General features: G+C 38.7%; 1 protein-coding gene across 2 annotated transcripts in view; it reads left to right on the top strand.

The window, feature by feature from the left end:
* plxna2 (plexin A2) overlaps positions 1–27,013 on the top strand; it is a 222,327-nt gene extending 195,314 nt beyond the window's left edge. For both annotated transcript variants that reach the window (XM_039652640.2, XM_039652638.2), the window contains exons 23-32: positions 2,825–2,891; positions 4,039–4,185; positions 4,471–4,630; positions 6,106–6,209; positions 12,364–12,463; positions 15,672–15,862; positions 16,537–16,706; positions 16,835–17,047; positions 17,186–17,336; positions 22,334–27,013. In XM_039652640.2, coding sequence (XP_039508574.2) covers positions 2,825–2,891; positions 4,039–4,185; positions 4,471–4,630; positions 6,106–6,209; positions 12,364–12,463; positions 15,672–15,862; positions 16,537–16,706; positions 16,835–17,047; positions 17,186–17,336; positions 22,334–22,429 — 1,399 coding nt within the window. In that variant the 3' untranslated portion in view covers positions 22,430–27,013. The remainder of the gene's footprint in view (positions 1–2,824; positions 2,892–4,038; positions 4,186–4,470; positions 4,631–6,105; positions 6,210–12,363; positions 12,464–15,671; positions 15,863–16,536; positions 16,707–16,834; positions 17,048–17,185; positions 17,337–22,333) is intronic.
* Positions 27,014–27,221: the final 208 nt, after the last annotated feature.

Below are 27,221 nucleotides of genomic sequence, written 5' to 3'. Positions count from 1 at the left end.
TGTCTTTAAACTAGTTTAGTTGGATTTTTCAGCAGGGTGAAGACGAATCGCAAGTGATGTCTCATTAAAATCTCAGCAAGCAATGACATTATAGAGAGCAAATGGGGACTCTTGCTTATTCGTCTTCTGCTTCTCAGAGAAAATGACCCCATAAACTCTTGTATTTCTGCTACAGTTTCAGAAATCCCAATAACAGCTCACACTGTGTTCAGATTTTTCAAGATAGCAAAGTCTGTAATCATAAATCAACTCTCAACATAAACTTTCTCATCAGATTCCTCAGGAACTTTATTACATTACACTCATACAGTACGTATGTCCACATTTGTCTACTTTTTATTTCTTCTGAAGAATTTTAGGGAAAACATCTAAGACAAAGTTAGTACTTAAATAAGTATTTTGAGTTGTGAAAAAGCAATATATGAGAAAAAAAAAATTGTATGTGCATTCTAGAGAAAAAAGTTCAATTAGCTGATTGGCTCTTATAATAGGAGGGCGGGATTTGTTTTTTCCTCTTTATACTGTCTCTTGGACACTAATCACTCTTTTTTTTGTAACACCATACTCAAGTGCTCAAAAGTTTCCCATTAGTAAGTAAATTTGAAATAAATTAATCCTTATTCAGCAAAGATGTGTTAAAGGGACAATATGCAAGATTTTTTCGCCACCAGGGGTCGCAAACCTCGTATATTGATGACATATATTCTGCATTAAGCGGAATTATGGATCTTGACGTCAATCTGATGGATCTTTTATGGATGAGTGAATACATTGATGTTTTTAACATGACTGTGGTATGAAGCAGTGCGCGATTGGATTGCTAGACGTATACCAGCGCCACACGCAACGCGAGTCCCGCGGATTTAAAGGAATAAGGAAATTTCATTCTACCGAACTACACGCAAGTGCTGAATTACTCACACAGGTCAGTTTATTAGACGAATTAAACTTGTGAGGTAACGCAGCGCTGCTTTGCTTGCTCTAACAGTTACAATATAACACTAAACGGCATTTGAGTGTGTTGAATGTTAGTAGTGTTTGTTGGCTGTATGAGAGTAACCTAGATTAACATTAGAGAATAACATACAGATCATATTCTAACATTTCATCATGTTGAACTACCTAACGTACATTTGCTCACCTGTCTAATAAAGTAACATGCAACATTCTTGTCTCTGTCAAGTCGAAGTTGGTCGCGGACGTGGAGCTCTCGGCATCTCGAAAGATGTTGATCTTCGTTTTAGTCCTTTGTCCAAAATGTTTGAACAAAACAAACAGCGTGAGCGTCCGTCTAGGCACGACGGGTATAACCGACCCAGTTTTCAACGTCTGTCGCCATGGTTACATTTGCCGGGGGTAACGCGGATATGACGCCTTCGACTGGCGACTCCTCACCCCTGCTGACACACCCCGTTTCCTTGGTTAAAATCGCAGTTTTCTCACGATTTACAAATAGTTGAAAACATTTGGGATATTGTAAATAATCAACTAAACAATTGTCTAGTGATTTTGTGATATTTTACTGCAAAAATCCTTTAAATTGATCAAAAGTGACACTAAAGACATTTATAATTTTACAAAAGATTTATATTTCAAATAAATGCCGTTTCTTCTTTAACTTTGTTCATCAAAGTATCCAGAGTCAATATATCATGGTTTCAAACTATTACAACTATTTTCAACATCGAAAGGTATCTTTCTGAGTAGAATGATTTCCGAAGGACACTAAAGACTGGAGTAATGATGCTAGTAATGATAAACAATGAATAATTTTTACAATATTTCTGTTTTAGCTATTTTTGATCAAATAAACGCAACTGAGCACAAGAGACTTCTTTCAAAAACTGTCTAAAGTCCTCTGGTCACATGAATATGTAGCGATTACAGTTTACCACCGTCATCTTGTCTCACTGATCAGCGCTCGCTCTCACGTGTGACCCTGAAGCGTGACCTCCCTCGAACAGAATACACACGTGCGTTCGCCCAAACACACATACACTCTCCCACACTCTGTGTTTGCGGGCTGTCTCAGCGGTGTAATCATAGTTATTTCCACATGCATTAAGAGAGTCATTTTCTGGCCCTGCTGTTGAGTAAATTGCCGGTGTGCTCCGCGACGGCCCGACGGACTGCGAGCGCATAACGCCGCAGACATCGGCGCCACAATTACGCAGCTGATATTACATCGTCCGGTGATGCTCATGAGAGTTTGTAATGCCCATAAGTGAACATAATACTCACTGCCACAAACACCCGAGCCAGATAGAGACAGAAAGTGTTTTCTGGGGTGAAAGAAGGAATGTTTTGCAGGCAAAGAGAAAGATTGGTATTCCACAGGCGCGCTCAGCCGTCAGAACGAGGGAATAACCCTTTCATGTATTTTTCATGCTCGTTAACCACTCCCGTCGGGGTGCTGTTTGTTCTCTCTTCCTCTGTCTGCCTTATCTTTCCCCTCTCTCTCTCTCTCTCTCTTCAGTTTTCCACCTGCTCTGCATTCAACAAACCCTCGGCTCTTCCTTTTTTGTCTCTTCCCAAATTATTGCCCACAACTGAGTCGTGTGTTTGTCATTTGTGGGTTTGTGTCTGTCTCCTGCCTCAAAGCAACAACAAAACACAAAAAAAGAAGGAAAGAGACAGAGGGTGGTCAGAAGAAGAAAAAAAACTGATATATGGACAAAAAGAGTCCGGAGTGATTGACAGGGAAGGGTGCTAGCAATGTTTTTCTCACTTTCTGTTTTCCTCTCATCAAAACGCAGCCGTTATTAAAGGAAAGATGAAAATGCGCTGGTGTCCTTTTAGATAAGTGTCAACTTATGTGTTTCAGGACGGAGTCTGTAGCTGAGAAGATGCTAACCAACTGGTTTGCTTTCCTGCTTCATAAGTTCCTGAAGGTAACTAGCCTCTTTGACTTCCTATATAGGTACTAGTCTCATGTAGACAGACTTTTGACTCAGCATGAGGTCTGGTTCACTTTGCAGTTTATTCGGGCTCAGAGACGCATAATTAGACGGGAAGCTGCCGTCATGTCATGATCAACTAGAGTTTGTATGTTTGTTGGAGATCATTCAAATAATTGGAGTCTCTACAAACAGTCATATGAGAAATATCAAAGACATTTATGTGAGTAGATTTTATAGTCAGACTTTAGAGGTTTAGCATTCAGTTGTGCTTCAGGATATCTTGTTTACTTGCTGCTAAGTGCCTTGAACTAAAATATCTTGTTGTATCTTTTCATGAATGGGGCAAATCCAGTGTAGTTAGGCAGTAGTAAGGCTTATGGACCGTGTAAACACAATTCACATAAAGTCAATTGGAAATTGCATAAAGCCAACCAATCAGATTGTAAGAAAGCTTTTTACTTGTTTTGGTCCAAAATAGATCAGGTGATCTGCAAGTTAAAGTGACTGACTTATAAGTGAAAAACACTTAAAACTGTAGTCTGCTATGTTGTATAATGTAGTTATTTTTAGTTTTGTTGTGTGTGTAAAATGCCTTAAAGGGTTAGACCACCCAAAAAATGTAAATTCTGTCATTGTTTACCAAACCCGTAAGACTTTTGTTCATCTTCAGCACAAATGAAGATATTTTTCATGAAAGATTTCTGTCCCTCCATTGACAGTCTACGCAACTACCACTTTGACGCTTAAAGTTCATAAAGAGATCATAAAACTAATCAATATAAAGTGAAAAAGAGGTCCAATTTTTATGTTGGGATACGATCGATTTATATGATGAACAGATTTAATTTCAGCTTTAATTCGCATATCAACATTCGTCAAATCATCAGTTGTGGTAAATGCACGTACAGTACAAGCATGCTTGCTTGACAGGCAAGAACCAATGAGCACATTTGAGCTTTTGCAAGAAATCTTTTGGAACACTATAAATGTATTTGCCGTCACCTTTTGATCACTGTAGTGCATATTAGCTGAATATAAGTGTTAAAATCTTTCTTTTTTAAACAAACACCAAACTTTTGACACATCCAGTTGTGATAAAGTTATATTAATAATGTGTGTTTGGTGTCTGTGTCTACAGGAGTGTGCGGGCGAGCCTCTATTCATGCTGTACTGTGCTATAAAACAGCAGATGGAAAAAGGTCCTATAGACGCCATCACCGGAGAGGCCCGATACTCCCTCAGCGAAGACAAACTAATCCGGCAACAGATCGACTACAAGACGCTGGTCAGCATCACACTAATAAACATAGTATCTAATAAACTCTTATGAAGGTCAGTGCTGTTACTGTGTGTGTGTATGAAAGCAGGCAGTCTGGCCTAGGGAGGGTAGTGTTCATTAGTCTCTCATTCCCTGCTAAGGCTGAGATTGGGGTCCTGCAGAGGGTGTGAAATTAGATTTCTCGGGCCAGGAAATGGCCTTTTCAAGAGCCCCACTCTGCACCTACGGTTTCACCGACCACTGCCCAACATCTCATCATCCTCATCCTCTTTTTTTTTTCCCCCCCTCCAGATCTTAAACTGCGTCAACCCAGAGAACGAGAACAGCCCAGAGATTCCGGTCAAGGTTCTGAACTGTGACACCATCACGCAGGTCAAAGAAAAAATCCTGGATGCCGTGTACAAGAACATGCCGTATTCACAGAGACCCAAAGCTGTGGACATGGACCTGGGTGAGTTAAACTGCCCTGCCCACAGCATAGCAGGATTGAGTTTGATTTGGCTTTTATACAACAGGTCCATATTTAAGATTTTCATTTAAAGTAACTAACATTTAGATATTATTTTAAATATATAAATATTTGTAGTTACTTTGTCTATTTGTGTTGCACCAAAAATACAATTCCAAATGAAAACACAGCTGATAAAAATCTGTGTTTTTGAATGAATTATTGAGTGAGTGAATGAATGAAAGTTGTTTCAGAGACTGTCATAAAAAACTGTCACTAGTTTTGTTCCTTATTTTATTTGTGTTATTTGTGAGTGGACTGAATAATTACTCAGTCATTAAAAATCACTTACTTAATTCCTGAAGTAATCTGTGTGAATGATTCAGTGATTCACTCATAAAGACCGTCACATGATTCATTCCTTAACAAATTGATCTGAATCTGATCTGAAGTGCGCAAGACTTGTCCCAGAAAAAATGGCAAATTGCAATACACTTAACACACACTTTGTCCACACTATCTCTAATAGTGTCAGCGTTTTTAAGGTATTAGTTTCAGTTTCAACTTGTTCAGTGCTTTTGAACAAATAGTTTGAGCGATAAAAGGACTGACTTGCAGTATAAAAACAATCACTTGTTTTGTTCCTGAGTAAATTGGTGCTTTTGAAAGAATAATTTGAATGAATGATTCAATGACTCATAGTCACATACAGTATCACCTATTACTGGTGTAACAATAATAGTACCTGCAGAAAGTTCACTGAAAATTCGGAACATTTTAGACTGAATATCAGTGATCTTGGCCATTCAGATTTGAGGGCAAGAATAAATGAACTTTTCAATATTTCAATACAGAATGACCTCACTTTTTTTCAGAAATGTAAGCTAATTTTGATTTAATGTTGTCTGTAATGTATAAACAGTGATGGAAATGTACAATTTTTGTGCACATACACAAGCAGGTGCACGTGTGACCCAGGTAAAAGTTGACAGACGGCACTGACAGACTGACTCCACATTTTATTTCTGGCACACAAGCGGCCATCTCACACACACACGCCACACAAAAGCCCCCTGTCAGCGGTGCAAATCATCCTTCCAGCACCTTGGCCAGAGCAATCTCCTCCACGATGATGTTCTGTCTCTGTAGCTGCAGAACTGGCATTGCTTTTGTGTGTGTGTGTTTGTGTGTTGCGCGTGTGTGTGTGTGTGTGTGTGTCATCCTCTGTGCATTTGGCAACCACGTAAACTAATAAACCCCATTCAACAGAGGAGAAAATCAATGATCACTCTCGCTCTGAGCCTGTCTATATCCTATCAGCTCTCTCTTTAGCATTTAATTATACCCTACTGTGTGTGTGCACACACATTTCTAGCCCATGTGAAAAGACACATTCAATGCTTTGAATCAAATCAATCTTCTTTGAGCTGGGGGAGGTTCACTGTGTCTGTTTTAATGGCAAATGTTTGATTTTTCAGAGTGGCGTCAGGGACGAATGGCCCGAGTGGTCCTGCAGGATGAAGACATCACCACTAAGATTGAAAATGATTGGAAGAGACTCAACACTCTCATGCACTATCAGGTACAAAAGAGGACACAAACGCTTATATATAATCTCATGGTGCCCCCTTCTGTCTATGTGAGTAGACATTAAAGGGGATGTATCATGGACTTTCTTTGCTCTATTGATAAAAAAAAAAACTATTTGATGTACAAATATATAGATATACTCATCCGTTCTCGATATACAAAGTGCAAAAAGAGCAAAAACAGTTTTAATCAGCCAATTTCATAAGATATATTAAGGCCTGTTTTCAAATCATTTATATATGTCTGAAAAAGAGTGAATATCTTGTGAATTTTACTCATTTCAGTTTATTTGGTTTTATGGATGTTCAGATATATAAACACTGATTAAGAAACCATTTTTGGATGGAATTTATTGAAGCTAAACTGCAAAATGAATAGGTCATTCAATTGCCATGGTGTTGATGTCACAACCGTGAGCATAGTGGCATATACTTATACATTAATCATTGTTAATTAAACAACTTGGTGAGGTTATTGTTAGTCATTTCATATGTAAAGTGGTTAATCATGATAGAGGTAAATTACGGCACCTTGAAAGCATCAGGAATATTTAGGAAAAACATCAACAAGGACAAAGCGCTACAAAAGTAATCCTCTGTATATCCATTTAACTCCTCAGACATGAAACAATTAAGCTGAACCAAACAAACATTTCCTTTATCTCCCAGTGCTCCAAAATGTCTCGCTGTGAGTGTTCGGCTCCAGGGAGACAGACGGCTGATCTCTCTCTGAATCACACTACACAGGACAGTATAATAGAGGACAATTATTGAGCTCTGCACTGACTGAAAATTTTAAGTGTGGCGGCTGTGAAAGTGCTTTGTGTGTGTGTGTGTGTGTGAAAGAGAGAGAGGGGTTGTCCTTTACCTTCAGTGGATTAATTACAGCCTTTACCTTGTCTTTACTTCAGACACCACAGAGACAGCACACGTCAGAGCAGGTACCTGATAACAGTGTTAGAGAAAGAGAGAGAGCGTGTCCAGAGTCCTTGCCACAGGGAAAGTGCACTCATATTCTCATAATTACTTCAGAAAAAGCTGTGAGATATGATGATGATGAGGTAGACATGAAGAGAGAACATTGTTCCACACTGCCTTTACAAAAGTTTACCATGGTAACCAAATTTGATTCGTACTACAGTGATTTTTGTTTTGTTTTTTAAATCAAAATGTATACATAAATCATACATATATACATTGCACTTGAGGAAGGCATATTTTAAAGGGATACTCCACTTTTTTTGGAAAGAGGCTCATTTTACAACTCCCCCAGAGTTAAACAGTTGAGTTTTACCGTTTTCGAATCCATTCAGCCGATTTTCTGATATAGAAGAATGTCAGTAACCAGACAGTTTCCGGTCTCATTGACTTCCGTAGTATATTTTTTTCCTACTATGGAAGTCAATGAGACCAGAAACTGTCTGGTTACTGATATTCTTATAAATATCAGAAAATCGGCTGTATGCATTTGAAAACGGTAAAACCCGACGGTTTAACTCTGTGTGAGTTGTAAAATGAGCCTATTTCAAAAAAAAAGTGGAGTATCCCTTTAAGAGAAGAGACGGTATAATCACTAGCTTCATTAGGTACACCTTGCTATGATCCTCGAAACTGCCTTTCTTTGTGACATAAATTCAATAACGTATTGGAAACATTCCTCCGAGATTTTGTCGGCTGCAAATCTCCCATTTCACCACAGGAATGAGATTGTAACCAAATGTAGACCTTTTAATAAATCTCTATGAAAGAGCAAAATCTGAGCAATTCAATTTATGTCATGTGGGGGAATAAGTAAATCATAAGATGTTTTGCTTTGGGAGCTGTATACTAACTATTTGCTATATTAACTCTTACTGTTTCCACCGGGACCCGTGAAATAGAGAGTTTAGAGAAAGAGAAGAGAAAACAGAAGGCTTTAGAGAGCTTTAGAGAATGCCACATTAAAATACAGGACTCCTACGCTTTCCACACAAGCACCCTCACCTCTCTCCTAAAATACTACGGATATGCTAATCTCAGCCATTCGCTGAGTTCCTCAATGGAGTAATATTTAAGAGAGCAGACAGTATAATCAGCAGCTGTGTCCCTCTAACGTTTCGTGCCGTGGCTTCATAAACCTGTGGTCACCATGTTCTTTTCTGATTGCTCATTTTGATTGCGCTGGGTTGATTAGAGCACTAGCCATGAAAAAGTTTCCATCATTCTGAACGCTTGCGTGGACGTATTTCTTTATGCTCTGCTTCTTCTCCCACTCTCTCGCTCTCTTCTTTTTCTCACTCATCCACTCTTACTTGAAATCAGGGAGCGTTTTGACCTTGCATGGGCTGAATGACATTACAGGAGACTGGCAGCGTGTCCCTGACGGGCCACTGTACTCCTCAAATTTCCAATTGAAATAGAGCAGCATGAGAGACACTGGCATTAACAATTCAAATAAACAGAGGCCTCTGTTAATGTGTGCATTATTATCACCTGTATCTCGCAATGGTAAAGCAATAATTTCAATGAGGCGTTTGACTAGGATTGTGTGTAAGAACTAAACTAGTTGTTCTTAGGGAACACAGCTTACATCAGTCTCAACTGGATTAGTGGTCTTAAAGGTGGTCTAATTGTACAAAATTGACTTTGACAGATATATTGTTTTTTAACATGATTGTTGGTCCGGAGTGTGTGAACACAACCGCCATATTATGGAAAAAATATATATATATATTATTTTGCCCACAAATCTGAAATGTTATCTCAAACCGAGCCAATCAGAAATGCATCCATTGGGACGTCAAAGTGAAAGAGGCCCCGCCCACAACTGGTGATGGAATCTGCCCTATTAGCTTAGCCCCACCCCTGAGTGAGCTGTACACAGTCTGCCATGTTTATCTGAAGGATGAGCAGTAAAGACAACTCTTTTCAGAGGGCAGGAAGCAGCAGCTCATTTGCATTTAAAGATACACACACAAAAACGTTATGTTTTTGCTTCAAAAAGGAGCATTTACAGCATGGTATAACAAATGATCTGTGGAGTATTTTGAGATGATACTTCACACACACACATTCTGGGGATACCTGAAACTTGTATTACATCTAGTAAAAACAGGCAGTAGAATACTTTACTTTTCTTAAGATGCTCCATTTGATAAGCATTAATTGATGCTGTTAAAACAGCAATAAAATGAAAAATAGTTTTTTTTATCCAGAATTCTTTGATAAATAGTTTTTAAAAACATAATTTATTTGAAGTTTAAATCTTTTGTAACAATTTAAATGTCTTGACTGACTTTTGACCCTTGCTGAGTAAAAGTAACAAGCAAAAAAAAGAATCTTACAAATCAATTGAGTGAATAATTCAATGACTCACTTATAAAAACAGTCACATATTTTGTTTGTGAATGAGTTGGTGCTTTGAAATCTATTGACTGAATGATTCATTGAAATGATTAAGGAATAAATGTTGGCTTGAGATAAAAATCTGGATTGCATTAGATTTTTTGCACTGTCACTCAAGCCAGCTCTGTGCGTGTGTGTTTAGCACAAGCCCGTGATGCTCATAAATGCAAGCAAGTAAGACAATTTGTCTAAACCCACGTGATGGTTAGGTTTAGGGGCGGGGTAAGGGGTAGGTCATTCGTACGAATTCATACGAATTGGCCAATTCGTAAAATATGTACGATTTAGCAAAATCGTATTAATTCGTACGAGTGAGGTCGTATGAATTGTTACGAATTAGCCACTTTTTAATAATTCGTCGAATTCGTACGACTTGGTCGTGAGATCGGGTTGGTCTGACATACTGTTTATGTAACAGCTTGTCACTTTTATTTTAGACATACAATGAAGATGTACATTAAAGTGTATATTAACTGTTAAATTTTCCTTTATACCATGCCTATATGTCCCTCAATGCATTCATCATGTCCATTATGATGCTTACATCCATTTCACCTATTAAACGCCCATCATTCTGCTGTGTTTATCATGTGGCGAAGGCGTTTCATGCTCTTTGTGCAAGCGTGACCGAGCCTGCCGTATTTCAAAGAAGAGTCAGAATGGCAGACACATCACCGCATCCTTCCCCACCGCCTGGATGCAGCGTCTGAGTTAAAGCCACGTTAGCTTGCTGATCGCCATCAGATAGGGCGCAGGCAGGGGGATCAGAGATACATGAGGGAAAGGGGTCAGCTGTCTGCTTGATGCAAACGTTATCATGAGGAAAGCTCACTCCTTATCACTCTCACACCCACCGGCGGCCCGCCTGCCTGGCTGAGGATTATCCCTCAAGGGCGAATGCTTCTCCCCTCCATCATTCAGGCTCCGCACAGCCACCACATACACCGCAGAGACACGCTGTGAGAGACGAAGAGTAGATTGTGCATGAGGCTAGGTGGTGTGGAGCCCAAAATCCCCAAAATAGTGTTTATAATTTCTTTTTCCAATGACTAATATTTGATGCTTACTAGCTATACCAATTCCACGACTCCTGGTCAGGGGGACGGAAACTCTGGAGGGAGAAATTGAGCCGTGAAAAAGACATCTGTGAGTGTCAACCTACTCGGCCACCTCTCCGAAGTGATTCGTCCACAGTCCTGGACTCTTTCAAGTGTCTCTCCAGTCAGGCTATTAACCCGCTCTGCAGTAAGGGTTGGCCGAGGAGAAACCTGCACTAATAGGGCTGGAGCTTATGGGAGCGTGTGGGGGCTAAAGTAACCCCATCATCAGCTGTGAGAGTGTAGGGAGGTGAGTGAAGACTAACTACCCTCAGCCTTCAGCAGAGCTCAGGAGGTCCTTAAAGTCTCCATTATGGTGCACAGAGAGGTTTTTTGAAATATAATGGACTCGATATTTGATGTTTTATGTTGACGGGGGATCTTAGACTGTGGCACTTGACCTAGTTCACTGGTATCTGAAAGACCTGGTTTATAGAGGAGGTTTTTGACCTATGTTCAGTAGCTTTTGTTAAACGAATGCAATCCAATGGAAGGTTGTGTCTGCCACAGAATAAAAATGATAATTGTAATTTTTTTAATCTCACAATCTTGCAATTCTGACTTTTTTTCCCTCAAACATAAAAACAATCTACAGTCAAATTCTGAGGGAGTGAAAAAGACAATTGCAATTTAAAAGTCAGAATTGTGAGAAGTCAAAGTTGTGAGAATATAAATATAAAAATATACTAAATAAAATATCGTTTTATACTGTAGAGACCAAGATAAGCACCTCAAAAGTTGATAGTATGAGATTCGGCCAGGATTTTGCCAGTTTGCTTTCAGGAAGTTGCTTTTTTTTTGTGCTGAATTGAGGTTGAGTCAGTTGTCTTTGTGAGGGTAGACCTCATTTCCTCTGCAGCTCTTGACAGTTCAGATTAATACAGAAGATCAGATGGAGCTCGAGCACTCACAGAGCAGACAGAGAGAAACGGAGAGTTTCACCCCAATATATAAAAGTCCCGGACCTCATCTTTCCTAATCCTTTCTACTTTCCCATCTCCAAATGACTCAGTCACTACATTCCCTATAGCCTGTCAAACTCTTCCTTATGACCTGTCTTTGTGTTTCTATTTTTATAATTTCCCTCCATTCAAAATTTTAGTTTATCTCTCTTGTCTCTCTCTCCATCTGTGTGAAAGAATCCCTCTGAAGCCATGTTACTTACTTTATTATTATTATTTTTTATATTACGCTTGTTTTCTGATAGCTAAATTTGAATTATTTCGAATACTAGTAATATTTAAGTAAAAAAAAATTGAATTTAGCTTTTCAGCCATTTTGACAGACTAGTTTCTTGTCTCCTCAATCTAGTCCTTTTTCTGAGCAAAGCACAAGAGCCGAAACTCCCGAGTAAGGCTTTAAAGTGCATTTGATCAGAGAATACAGCATGAACACGCCTTATACAGTATATTTGTGAACAGATCTTTTTGAAGCGCTTTAATGTCGATTTATTTCAGCACTGGAGAGAAACTGAACAATTTCACACCGTTTTTGGATAGCAATAAATATGTACTGAGAATTAGTTTTAGTTGTGAGATTGATATTAGTTGTGCTCCACTATCTTGAACATTACTTGATAGTAAAAGGCTGTGAAACCAAACACTGTGAAATAAGAATTACGGGAAAAGGAAAGATGCTTGACATAGGCGTTGTGTTTCTTGTACAGGTATCAGACCGCTGTGTGGTTGCTTTGGTGCCCAAGCAGACGTCCTCCTACAACATTCCTCCCACAACTAGCATCTCTCGGACGTCTATCAGTAGATACGGTGAGTATGTTTGTCTCATGATGATGCAGCTGCTGCACAATTGGCTTTATGCCCAGCTGCACTACTTCCTGAACTTCAGCCAGCTTCTTGTTCCCTGTCTGCCATTATTGGCCAAATTGATTAATTCAGGTGTGTCTGATTATTGTTGCCATGACTACTGAGGTCAAGCACACCTGAATTAATCAATTTGGCCAATAATGGCAGACAGGAAACAAGGAGCTGGCTGAAGTTCAGGAAGTAGTGCAGCTGGGCATAAAGCCCATTCACTGTGAATGAGAAAAGGCCTGTAATTATCAGTTAAGCTTATTTGAAGTTTGATCACTGTTTCACAATATACACGGTTGAAGACTGGCTTTAAACAAAGCCTCTGATTATTCTGCGCAGTCATTTCGCTTTGCAGCCCAGCAGGATGCCCAAGGGAGCCTTCGGGGCACCAGAGAGTGAGAGTGAGAGTGAGAGAGCATGGCAGGGAGGGTAAGAGGAAGTCAGAGGGAGAGGTGTTAGCAGTTAACATGAAGCTCAGTAATGCTGATTTCTCCGCTGAGTTTGGATGCCGCCCGTAATGGACACATTAGCTCCTTCCCCATAGCGTTGCTTTGAGGGAGTGCCACAGGGCTCCCCATCTGGCCCGTTCTCATTTTCCATCACACTGAGCTGCAGGCCACTCTCTGATTGCTAATTATGCACCGCCGATGATACTTCACACGGGTGAAAAAACTCAAATGACACGCAGCCAAATACCAGGGCCAGCGATGAAATGGAGCCCCTTGTGCACTGTCACCTAGCAACCCTGCCAAACTGTACACACAAACATCTCACCTGGCTTCAATTCACTAGATCCACATGAAACGCAGGCCGTATCAGCGTATTCCACGATTCTGTTAATCAAAGCTTGAGGATGTTTCTCGCATCTGTGCGGTTTAATGAAAGAGTGTAATTATCTTCTCTTATCACTTGTAAACATAATGACATTTAAAGTTCAGGGAACACTTCAAACGTCCAAAGCCGCAACAAGCAACCTGAGAAATATTCTATAAAGCTATCTTTATTTCTCAGCCATGCACTCTGTTAACCATGCAAACCTCAATCTTTTTGGATCCTCCCCCTGAATTAGGTAGTTAACAGTTTTTAGGGTTACGTTTGGCCCTTGGATCTATTTTATTTTTTATAGAGTGTATATTTCAGGAAACTCATCAAGTGGGAATGAGATGGCACAACACGGTACAGTTTTTGGCTGTTTTTACAACCTGCTCTTGTGTGTGGCTCATCTGACAGAGCCCTGGTGCCCATCAATCACACCATGGCACAGCGGGCACAGCTGTGCACAGGCACCTGCTGATTGATTCATATCAATTTAATGCTCAACACTTAGCAGCTCGGCTCAATTTAGCATGCCAGCAACCCCGGTCCAAAACAACACACTGCTCACACACCTTTGACTGGCAGAAGAGAGCAGCAAACATCAAAAACACGCAAAATATGCACGCAACAGTTAATGTTAGAATGTGATCAAACACCCCTCCCATGTGTGTGTATGCGTGTGTGTGTATATATATATATATATATATATATATACTTTTTCATATAAGCATCCATCCCATAATTCACGAATCTCTCTGATTAAGTCAAACTCGTTAGACTGATTAAAAGTCAATAACTAGTCATTAAATACCATATTATTTAAAAAAATATATATATAAATATATAATAAAAGTTTGTGATTACATAATATATGTGGGTGCGCTGTGTATAATTATTTTATATAATACACTGACATGCATGTATATTTAAGAAAAAATATTATTTATAAATAAAATATTTATATTTATATATATAAATCTATATACAGTATACTGTATACATGAAAATATCTTAAATGTATTAAAGCATATGTGTGTATTTATATATAAAATAATTACACACAGTGCACACATATATTATGTAATCACAAACTTTTATTTTGGATGTGATTAATCGCGATTAATCGTTTGACAGTCCTAATATATATATATATATATATATATATATATTATAAAAATCCCATTATATTATATTATTATTTAAAAATATATATATATTTTTTGTGACTATATATATTTACACATTATCATATAAAGTCCATAAGTGTTAATTCAGTAACCACCCTCATGAATTTGCAGAGTAATTTGGTATAACATAATTATACAATAAAGAAGTAAATGTTACACAAAAGTAGAAATTATGACATCTAAAGTCATTAAAGATATAATTATAAAGTTTAAAATTGCGCAATTACAATTATGACAAAGTTGACTTTTTTTGTGATTTACCAAAGCATGATGGTGAAGTCAAATCACAAGAATCTTTTTTTTTTTTGGGAATCAGAACTACACTAAAAGTGATTTTTAAGTCAAGATAATCCAATTGTATACACTCACATAGTCTAGTAGTAATCTCTCAATGTCAATACTGTGGCAACAGCCAAAAGGACTAAGTTTCCAGTAGCTTTAGGTGGATTGAACCCGCAATCCTCTCCTTCCTGTTACCCGTGCTGCTAACACCACCATTTCTCCTGAATTCTCCCTTGTGACACCGGCCTGCTCAAAATTCCACTTCTGTCTCGAAATAGCCGAAGCTATTTGCCTTCCTTCGCTGTTTCACATGCCCTTTGAAGCCAGGTGATGAGGACAGAGAGAGAGACTTTGAAAGGACACAAAAGAATATATACCACCATTGTGAGAAGCCGATCCAACCTCCCAAGAGAGCACTCAACCACTGCAAAAAAAAAGCGCCACACATCTAATTGGAGAAGTGAGTAAGAGACTGATTATTTAACATGCGAGGATGGAAGAGAAAAGGAGATGAGATGGATGAGCGGGGAGCTTAACTCATTAGAAATCTTTAGATGCATTGATTAGGTCCTGCGATGCAGACGTTTAAAGCGTGTGTGCAGCACAATGAATCAGGACCAGCCAATTATGAAGCCTTTGAAGTGGAGGCCAGAGAGCGTCGACTCATCTCTATTGGTCTTGAATGAATACAGAGATGAATCTTCTACAGAGAGAAAGTGACGAGGAAAGAGATGCACAGGGTTAGACGGAGTACATGAAATGTGAGAGGGCCGTGCTTTTTCTATTCATTCCGAAGAATGACAATGTGGAAGAATGGTGGTGTAAGAAGATCATAATCCTCTTTCTATCTCTCTCTCTCTCTCTCTCTATTACCACAGACTCAACATTCCGGTACACCGGAAGTCCGGACAGCCTACGTTCTCGTGCTCCTATGATCACCCCGGACCTAGAGAGCGGAGTCAAAGTCTGGCACCTGGTGAAGAACCATGAGCACGGAGACCAAAAGGAGGGCGACCGCGGCAGCAAGATGGTATCTGAGATCTACCTCACCCGCCTGCTGGCTACTAAGGTAACCTCACATTTTGTGGTGATTTTTTTTTTTTTTTTTTTTTTAAATGAACACCCAGCAACCTGCCAAAATCAACCATGTTCTGCCTGAATACTTGATTCTGATTGGCTGGAAGGTGTGCAATAAAACCACTTAATGCACAGGTAGTTCCAAGTCAGTTTAATCACTATTCTGATACTCGATTATGACTTCGTCCATGTGTCTGAGTCTGATTGATGATGATGATTATATATATATATATATATATATACAGCCCGTTCTCATCCCAAGGCACATGGCACCCTTTATTGTCAATATGAGATGCTGATATATATGTGCCAGAAGGCGCCTCCTAGTGGTCTAACCCTAACCCTACCCCAGAACTAAACGTACCCATAACCGAACAAAGCTCTGTGCATGTTATATTGACGCTAAAGGGTGCCATGTGCGTTGGATTTAGACGAAATTTCAAAAGCCTCACTATATGAATCTGCTAGATACTCTATTGTTCACAGTGAAAATGGTCATGAAGAACTAAATTACAACTGGTTTTGATGTTGACATTATAGGTGGACTTGAGGTTCAAAACAAGTATATTTCTGCTAAAGTGTACAATATGGTTCCTTTTATGTTCACAAGTCACTCTTGGGTCTCTCTTCTTTAATGTTCAATGGTCACTTGGTTTTGTCTTTTAGGGTACGCTGCAGAAATTTGTGGATGACCTGTTTGAGACTCTTTTCAGTACAGTGCACAGAGGCAGTGCGCTTCCCTTAGCTATCAAATACATGTTCGACTTCCTGGATGAACAAGCGGACAAGCACAGCATCCATGACACTGATGTTCGCCACACCTGGAAAAGCAACTGGTGAGAGGAAAACCCTCATACACACGACCTAATCTTCAGAACTAAAAACGAAAGTTGTTCTTTCCCAGTGTCTGCAATGCAAAGCAAGGTAACATTTTCTTTTTCTTTTTGTTTGTTTATCTTCACAGCCTTCCTCTGCGCTTCTGGGTGAATGTGATCAAGAATCCCCAGTTTGTTTTTGACATCCATAAGAGCAGCATCACGGATGCGTGTCTGTCTGTGGTGGCTCAAACCTTCATGGACTCGTGTTCCACATCTGAACACAGATTGGGCAAAGACTCGCCCTCTAATAAGCTGCTTTACGCTAAAGATATCCCCAACTACAAGAACTGGGTAGAAAGGTAAAAAAGTCAAGTTCCAGTTTGTATCTTTTTCATTTTACTTTTGTAACAAACTAAACATCACTATTCACCAGTACAAACAAGCGCCCACTCAACATTGATTTGATATTGACTATCGCCCCCTGGCTGTCTCCACAGGTACTACGCTGACATCAGCAGACTGCCAGCCATCTCCGATCAGGACATGAATGCGTATTTGGCAGAACAGGCACGACTTCACTTCAATGAGTTTAACATGCTCAGTGCCCTCAACGAGATTTACTCCTACATTAGCAAGTACAGCGAAGAGGTGAGTCGAAACATCAGGATTCATCTCAAAACATGCCAAAACACATCATTTTCAAAACATCCTCAATGACTTCTTGCCCTACTGTATATCAATGCAGACTGGCTTCTTGACTCATTCTTTCTGCTCTGTATTGAAACTGACTGCTCTACTGTCTAAAGTGCCTAAACAGAGCTAAAGTTAATTATAAAATATTTATTTTGGATATTTATTGTATGGATTGATGGTTCTAGGCAAAAAATGTAGAATTTGTCGAGATACACGTCACAATAAAAATACACTGGAACTTCAGACTGTTACGTATGTCTAAAGTACTAATTTAAGCGATATTTTATGATTTGTGATCATTTTATAATTTTTTTCATTTAAATCATATATACACTCTAAAAAATGCTGGGTTGTTTTAAATATAAATATGGACAAACCCAAGTATTCAACGCAATGGCTGAGTTTGTCCATTTTTGACCCAATGATGGGTTGTTTTAACCCAGCATATATATTACATCCAAGAAACCACATGGTTTTGGCTTAACGAATCTGAAGTTTTAGTGGAGTAAGTTACAGTGTTTTACTGAGGTGTAGCATACAGTTGATTGGTTAGTAAACTTAGTTGCCAAACGATAATGATTTGAGGTCTGTACCTTTACTCTAAAAAATGTTGGGTTGTTTCAACCCAAGTTTGGGTCAAATATGGACAAACCCAAATGTTGGTTTAAAAAATACAATTAAACAATGTACAGTTGAAAGTGAAAGTTGAAGTTGGGTTAAAATTTTAAATGACCCAACATTTGGGTTTGTCCATATTTTACCCAAATTTGGGTTCAAACAACCCAGCATTGTTTAGAGTGTTAATATAAATTATACTGCTGTAGTTCCTCATCCTCCAGATTAACTCAGCATTATTTGTAGAATAACATGCATTGGAACAAGAGGTGCTCTGGAAGAAGTTTCACAGAATGATGTCATCTTTAAACAGTCTCAGCAAGCTTCAGAGTCACACACACACACACTTATGCACAGAGTGGGGACAGACAGGGAGCGAGAATGAATAGGCTTCTGATGAGGAAGATTACACACAGCTAGATCACTGACAGCCACTCCGACACAAAGAGCACTAGAGTAGGGCCCACGATGGAGATGTTCCAACCGTAATGGCAGCTCCACTCAGGGGACCCATTAGTCTGACCTTTACTTTACACTGCATTTAGGACAGCGCCAAGAGCCCGGAGACGCAGCCTCTCCTCTCGCTCTCATGTAAATACCGCTCTTTGGTTACAGGTCTGTTTTCTCTTGTCCTCACATTCCTTCGTAGTCTCTTTTTTTGTGCGTTTATCCTTTTCGTCCTTTTATATACTTGGTCTGTCTTTCTACAAATAGAGCAGTGATTCCCAACCAGGCATACTGTATGTGTACATCAAGGGTTCTTGAGCAGATTACAGCCGGTACTTATAAGAGTTTGAGTTTGCTTTGTAGATTAAAAGTGGATTTAAGTTAAATAACTGTAAAAAATTATAGAGGTGTCAAGATTGACATTATTTTTATTTGATTGATTGGTATACTTTTTATTTTTATTGGGGTTTTTTTTTTAAGGGCAGAAAACAATGTGTGTCAATTTTGGGATCAGCTATTTGTGTGAATGACACAATGATGTCTGATTGTATATTAAGCGGCTCATATACAGCTATATAAATACACAAGTAATATTTATTCAATATATTTAAAGTTTATATATCATTAAATATTATAATAGGATATTTATTATATACAATATAGTATAAAATAATTGAAAAAAAACAATCTACTATCATGGAAGTCAATGGGTCCCATTAAATACAGGTTTGGAACAACTTGAGGGTTAGTAAATTATGTCAGAAGTTTTATTTTTGGGTGAACTAACCCTTTAACTAGGGACTCCAGGGTGTTTAGCTATATGTCAAACATGAAATCAATGAAGTCTTTGGAGGCCATTTAAAGCAGTAGCCGCTCTAGATGTCGCCAAAGACCTTTTCTAACTTGCATTAGATATAAAAATTCGATATCCCATATAATAGAAGTTAAGTTGAAAAGAAAAGGAAACACCATGAAGTAAACTATGAAGAAAAGGAAAAAAGGAAGCACAAAGCTAAGAGGAGAACATCCTTTTGTTCACCCAGCCAAATGTGTGTGGTGGGACATTCAGTACCTGCATGCAGTAATTCAGAATCATTATACAATGCGAATAGGACAACTGAAAATAATTACCTCTGTCAGCGCTCCAGAGCACTTAACCTGATGAGAGAGGGGAAAGAGAGCGCTAGACAGAGAGAGGGAGAGAATATGCGCTCTCCTTAAAATGAAGGCGACTGAATCAGACACAATGATGTGGAGAGTGGTCCTGCAGCTGTGCTGAAATACATGAAAAATTCAGTGCATGCGCTCCTCGTCTACTACATGCTCACGCTGTGCACCTCTAACGGAAGCTCAGAGCGGCTGTGGAAGTGTTGACCTGCCCCGTAGCTACAGCCGCTGAGACAAACCGAGCAGGTGTGGGTCCAACTTGGCTCCGATGGCAGGTGTCCTGGGAACATTGAATGCTGATGGAAGATGAAACGGACATGTAGAGCCTCGCGATCTTGTTGGTGGCTTCAAAATTTCACTTTCATGTATTAATTCTTCAATGCTACAGTGTGGTGAAGTGATACTAATGTAATTCCCATTGAAGGTGGAATGAAACCTAAATTCGGGCAAGGGTGGACCAGATTTAGTTTGGATGTTGTATGAGGTGGTATAGCATTTTTTTATTTTAAAAACTAAAGTTTAACCAGAAGGTTGCAGATTTGTTTGCGGTTCATGACATTGTGCCTTTTAGCAAGTCATTTAAAGGGATAGTTCACAAAAAAATTAAAATTCTGTCGTTATTTATTCACTCATGTTGTTCCCAACCTGCATGACTTCAAACTTTGGAATACAAAATACATTTTGCAGAATGTCTTTTTTTGTCTCTTTTAAATACAATCAAACCAGGTGGAAATTCATGTGGGACCCTAGCAGGGAAGTCAGGAGACAATTTAGAATTTCTTAAAAAAATTATTTTAATAAGAATATGCATAGGTGGCTTTCTAACTTAATATGCACAGAGCTTTCTGATTTACTGCTAAATATCCATTTTGAATATTTTATTCGTTTACAGCAAATTAAAACTAAGATTTTGAGCTGTTCCTCACAGACTTGCAGTGCTTTTTTGTCCTTGACAGCAGGGCTATTATCGTTAACTAAAACACTTTTTAAGTGTTTAAGTCATTAATTGAAAGTGAAATAAAATGAAGTATAAATATTAGATTAAAAATGTTCCCCTGGAAATAAAAAAACTGAAATAAAACTTAATGGCATTACTTAAAAAGCTCAAATTAATAAAAATAACATAATCGCATGATAAAATAAATAAAAAAAAGTACAAATTAAAGTTACTTGGCAAAGTTTTTATAAAGTGGGAAGTAGTAGATTGATGTCAGATTCAGTCTTTGTTTTCAATCAATCATTTTTTCGTGGCTACATGAGATTCCCACATACACGCACCCTCAAGCGCTCACGTCCACCATTTTAGGCATCTGGAAGATATCATTAATGAAGCCCCATCTTGGCTATCTGCAAATGCCCATATCAATCTAATTTCCCATTATTTTCACTGTTTGATGTGCAAATGAGTGGCAGACCGAAGCCACAATGCCATTTCCCGCCGTGTTCCTCTGACACCACAGTCAGAGACTATGACATGAGCACAGAGAGGGGTCGATCCCGTCTGCACGCCCCCTCTCAACATGACTCGACATTTTTGACTGCTCTGTTTTCAAAAAACACACACGGATGGAAAATGAGAGATGGCACTCTGCTGATTGGGTCAGACTCAAGTTATACTTTCCTTTTTAATGAAATATTCATGAAATGAAGTCTCTGGGAAATTTTCAGTCTCTGAGAGAAAAATTGCCAAAGTCTCATATCACAGTGAGCAGTAACTTTGTTATAATTACATACAGAGTACTCCGTCTGAAGAAAGTGGTCTGGTGTTTAATGGTTGCCTGGATCAGTATAATGTTCTAGTTGTGGCAGCTTTGTTCGCATTAAACCCAATTCTGATTTGTTTTTCAAATCGGATCTTTGAGTGTCGGCACTGGCAATTTACAAGTGTTCATAGTCAATCTCTATGAACGTTTAAAGGGTTAGTTCACCCAAAAATGAAAATTAAGTCATTAATTACTCACCCTCATGCTGTACCAACCCCATAAGACCTTCGTTCGTCTTCGGAACACAAATGAAGATATTTTTGATTAAATTTGAGATGTGGATCAATGCTACATAGGCTGCCTAAGGGATTGAAACTTGACGGCCCAGAAAGTCAATGAAGAAAATGTTTAAATATTCCATGTGACAACAGTGGCTCAACGATAAGTTTATCAAGCGACGAGAATACTTTTTGTGCGAAAAAACAAACAAAAATAACTTTATTCGACTATTCCTTTTCTTCCTTGTTGGCCTGAGACGAAAGTTCAAGAGATTTCCACGACGAATTGCTATCTCCTTCAACTACTTCAGTTCAGTTCTTGCGCATGCGTCGTGGAAATCTCTTCTCAGGCCTTCATTTTCTTTATTGACTTTCTGGGCCGTCAAGTTTCAATCCCTCATGCAGCCTATGTGGCAGTGATCCACCTCTCAAATTGAATCAAAAATATCTTCATTTGTGTTCCGAAGACGAACAAAGGTCTTACGGATTTGGTACAGCATGGGGGCGAGTAATTAATGACTTAATTTTCATTTTTGGGTGAACTAACCCTTTAATGCTGCATTCAGTTTTGTGGCCACACCTCCCCCTCTGTCCTCGGATCACATTCATGCTTTATAAACTTCATGATTTTTCCATCCTTCATTACGCTGTAATGTGTTCCTTAGAGCATGCGAGATCTGACCGCTCACCTGACATTTGTCGTAATGCCAGTGATTAACACCTTCCTCTCTTCTTTTGGTAGATTACTGTTGCACTGGAACAGGACGAGACGGCAAAGAAACAGCGACTGGCCTACAAAGTGGAGCAGCTCATCGCCGCCATGTCGCTGGAGAGCTGAGAGAATGACAGAGCTGGAACGAAGGACGAAAGACTCAGTCAAACCATCATCTAAAGCCTCTCCACACGAAAGAGAGCAACTCTGGCTAGAGACATGACACCAACAATAGCTTGTGCTTTTTTTTCTACAATTTTGTGAAGAGGTCATCTTTTAAAACCAATGGACATCTATTTGATGAAAGCAAGTCACATGGCTTTCATCTTCAGGATGGGATCAGGTGTGGAAATTATGGAGTTTTTTAGTTTTTTTTTTTTGTGGAGCGAGCAGTTGCTGGGGTGTTGCTTTGTTTCTTTGTTTGTTTCAGTTCATCTGGTTCGACGTGCCTAGCACAGATGCAAGACTTGCCGGATCTGAAGAGATGCTGATTCTTCCTCTAAAGATGTGCTTGCTAAAAAAAAAAAAACATTTGAGGAGCATTCGACCGAAGGAAACGGACATCTACTGCCTCGCCATTACCCTCCAGTGGATGGCTTTTACTTCCAAATTTTATTTTTATACATGAGTGCTTTTTGAGTTTGTTTCATTGAGTCGGTTAGTATAATTCCTCATCTTGGTGTGGCCAACGTTCAAGTGTCTTTCTGTCCTTGGAAAGCAGCGGCTGCTACAAACAACACGTGTGCATGTCGACACGCTAGTACAAACTTTCGAGTCCCTCTGACCTAGGAGACCATGAGGCTTCTGCATTGTTTGGGATCTAATGAAACATAACAAAAAGGGGGACACATTTTCAACCAACATGTCCCTATATCTCTTCAACTGACCATAAAGGACCGGTCACAAACTGGACGAACTCCACTGTGCGGTCTCTCTGTGTGCATATGTTCGGTTTTTCTACACGTAAGCGTATGTGAATGTACAAACGTTACTCTATTTTGTCTTCGCATTTTTGTTGCTTTTCTAAAACGGGAGTCAGTTGAGCTGATCTCTCCGGCACGACGTCCTAAAAACTGAACCTCCTTCTCCATAATAGCGCCGCTTAGATTTAGATACGAAAGCGGCGATGAGTAGCACCTTCAGCTCAAATCACGCGTGGAGAAACCCCACCTTCCCGTTCAAACGAATGGACTCGCTTGAGATCATCTTACCAGAGAGTATTAATTATTATGTATGGTCCAATGTGTGTGTAGTCTGCATGCATTATACAGTACCTCATATTAAAAAAAATAACGTCTCCTTTCCCATTTACTCCTATGTTCAAGTGCCAAGAGGTCACGTGAGTTGTGGATGACAGAGGAACGCCGTTGATGTAATATACATGTCACTTCCTTTCTGTACACACCCGTCGGGATTAGGTGCCAAAAGATCACTTACTTTCGCACTTGTCGGTTGATGCTTTATTAGGGGAACGGACCCTGTATACTGAAAAAAATCAAAAATCTCCGGTTTTGAAGTTGCATTCTCACCAATCGCAAATTCAGGTACGAAAAAAGACCATGAGATTTGTAAATATAAGAAGTATTTGTAAAATACTTAAGAAGATGTCTGAGATCTTGATAGCTGGAGTGGGTTCTTTCCAATCTCTTTTGTTTTTTTAGGCCTTTTATTTCCTTCCGTCTGACATGAAATATGTCAAAAGAACGCATGAACAAAAGACAACATGGCTTTCATTTATAATGCATGGTGGCAGGGAGAGCTGTTTCTGAAAATCATCCGAACCAAAACAGACAAGGTCGTTCGGGTCAGTCATCTTAGGTTCACGGAGGCATCAGGGAGAGAACTATCTTCTCCTTTATACGCTAAAATGCTGTATTGGATGTGAAGACTGGCTCAAATGGCGTTTGTTGTTTGTTTCCCCCCTGTGGCCTTAGAACGTTTAATCTATTGTTTCTAGTTGATTTAATCAGCGACGTGTCATTGTTCCCCCCGTCTGCTACCTGTGTTTGAGACTGATCAGATAAAGAGAGGCATTGCGACGATGAAGAAGGGATGAAGAGGCATGCCCTCTCTCAGACGGTGTCTGCTGGAGTGTTTGAGAAGCATAGGAATGAGAAGGAGAGAGAGACAGACCCCTTTAGCTTCAGATTCCTCCTGCTGCTTTGAAGCTCGCCTTTGATCTCAACTAGTCGTGTGCACAGTGTGATCAGGAGATAAAAAAATACACATCAAATATAGGATCCAGCGCAGGAGATTACAAATGAAGAGCTGCATGAAAGACCATTGAATTAATCTGTTAAAGGAATAGTTCGCCCAGATGATTCTATCATCGTTTACTCACCTTCATGTACATTCAAAACTTGTTTGACGTTTATTCTTTTATCAAACTCAAAAGGAGAAGTTCTGATGCAAATTTTGGTTGATCTTTGACGTATGTTTGCTACGTGAGGTGATTGACGCTTGCGAGCTTCATGAAGGATACAAAAGCATCATGAAAGTGGTCTATATGTCTTGTGTGCTATATACAAAGACTTTTCCAAAGTAATACGATAACTGTGGCTAAGAAATAGACCAAAGTTAAGTCTTTAAAGGGACAGTTTGATTTGGGAACTGACTTGTTTTGGGAACTGAATCGACTAATTCGTTGAAAAGATCTGATTCAAAAGAGTGATTCTTAAAAATCTAGGAAGGTTTAAGGTGAATAATGTACAAAATTGTTCACATTTTTTACCTTAAATCTTCCTAGATTTTTAAGAATCACTCTTTTGAATCAGATCTTTTCAATGAATTTTTTGATTCTGTGAATCAACTAATTCATTGAATCAACTAATCATTGATGAATCAACTAATCAATGAATTAGCTGATTCATCTAGGAAGGTTTAAGGTGAATTGTTGTAAAAAATTGTTAAATTTATTCACCTTAAACTTTCCTAGATTTTTAAGAATCACTCTTTTGAATCAGATCTTTTCAATGAATTAGTTGATTCAGTGAATCAACTAATTCATTGAATCAACTAATCAATGATGAATCAGCTAATCAATGAATTTGTTGATTCAGTGTATCAACTAATTCATTGAATCAACTAATCAATGAATTAGTTGATTCATCTAGGAAGGTTTAAGGTTAAAGGTTTCATCACCTTAAACCTTCCTAGATTTTTAAGAATCACTCTTTTGAATCAGATCTTTTCAATGAATTAGTTGATTCAGTTCCCAAAAAAGTCATATCTTACTTTTTCATAGTGCTTTTGTGTCCTTTGTGAAATGTTAACGGTTTATATGGATTTGAAGAGTGTTTACCACAAAAAGTGTTTTTCAGTGTCTTTGTTTAAACATCTAAACATTCTTAAATTGAGACATTATATATATATATATATATATATATATATATATATACAAAGAAAGGTGTATTTGTATTTTCCCATTGGCAGCTATTTTTAAGCATTTACTTCATTTAAAAAAAGTTTTCAGAAAACTTATAAGACTTCTCATTATTTTGTTTCTCAAGTAAATATTCATTGATTTAAGAATGTTTAGATTTTAACAATCTCTCCTAATGTGTTCCCTGGAAGAATGAATCTCATATCATTCAATTATGACAGATTTTCCATTTAGGCGTGGAATATTACTTGAAGTTATGGCGTAATTCTACTCTTCCTGAACAACCACACATTCCTCTAACAAACACACACTGTATAGTCAACATATGTGAATTTGCAAGCCATGTCAGTGACGAAGCTTCCTACCTTTGGTTATCCACGGTCTTCCCTGTTTTCTGTTCATCAGAGCCCATCCCAGCTCTATAAGGGCAAGAGACCCTCGGATGGCCACACTGCCCTTGTGGATCCGGCTCAGTTTTTTTGTTTTTGCTGCCACATTAGTTGAGGAGGGACGACTCTCCTGGTTGTGCAAAAAAATCAGAGAACAAAATGTATTCTGGTCATAACGTTTTGTTCGAAATGATGCGGCACAGGAAATTGCACTTTGTTGCGAGAGATTTCAGTAGCTCAACGCTTATTAATGTTTATTAGAAGACATTTGATCCCTTGAAAAAAAAAGTTAATTATAATTTTTATTGCGCTATTCTGCAGAGCAGAATAAAATTTGACAGCACTGGGCAGCTTTCTGAAATATCAGCAGTCATCTGTGGCGGTCACAACTGCTGTTCATTTTATATTTGGCACGAATGGACAGTCTTGGAATCAATTTTGTGCACTTTTATTGTTTTTAGCTCATGTTTTGCTCTGTGATGGAATAGCATGCTACAAACAAGTGAAATGTTCATATTCTCTCCATATTACCGATCATAAACAAAAACGAGTGCGAAAAGGCTTTTGTAGTCAGTTTCGATCACCTTAGAGGTGAATATCCTTCCATTTTCAGTCACGCAAAATTATAAAAGCATCTCTCTTTGTAGACACTGGAGTTCTGTAACATAGTACATAGAAATAATAATGACCTCGATGATGATGATGATGATAATAATAACACTTATGGTTGTCTGTTCTTGTTGTTTTTAAGTGTTGTGAAAATTGTAAGAGAGTTAAAGTATTTAAAAAGAAAAAAAACGGTCTTGTTTTTTTAATTGCTTTTGTTTTGTTATATTATATTACTGTGTACCTATTGTAAATATGAAGCACACCTATTTTGCAAGCCAAGGATTCACTTTGTACTGTTGTTATATATAAATAAAATTTACTGGTTAAAAATGGTGGTTCTACTCAACTCCCTGGCGTCATCTGAAACAGAATGACTTCCGTCAGCCCCGAGGGGAAAAATAGCCTCACATTCATCCCACTTAGTTGGGGTTAATGTAGGGATGCAATTTAAACCCTGCCATCAATGAACACTCACACTCAGACTCGCTGCGTAACAAGGTAACCAATGGAGCTTAAACAGCCTGGCGCTGCAGTTTGT

The sequence above is a fragment of the Pimephales promelas genome, chromosome 20 (assembly GCF_988280905.1).
Source record: "Pimephales promelas chromosome 20, fPimPro1.hap1.1, whole genome shotgun sequence".
Taxonomy (NCBI): Eukaryota; Metazoa; Chordata; class Actinopteri; order Cypriniformes; family Leuciscidae; genus Pimephales; species Pimephales promelas.
The sequence above is the reverse complement of the archived record's forward strand: the minus strand, read 5'-3'. Positions and strand labels throughout refer to the sequence as shown.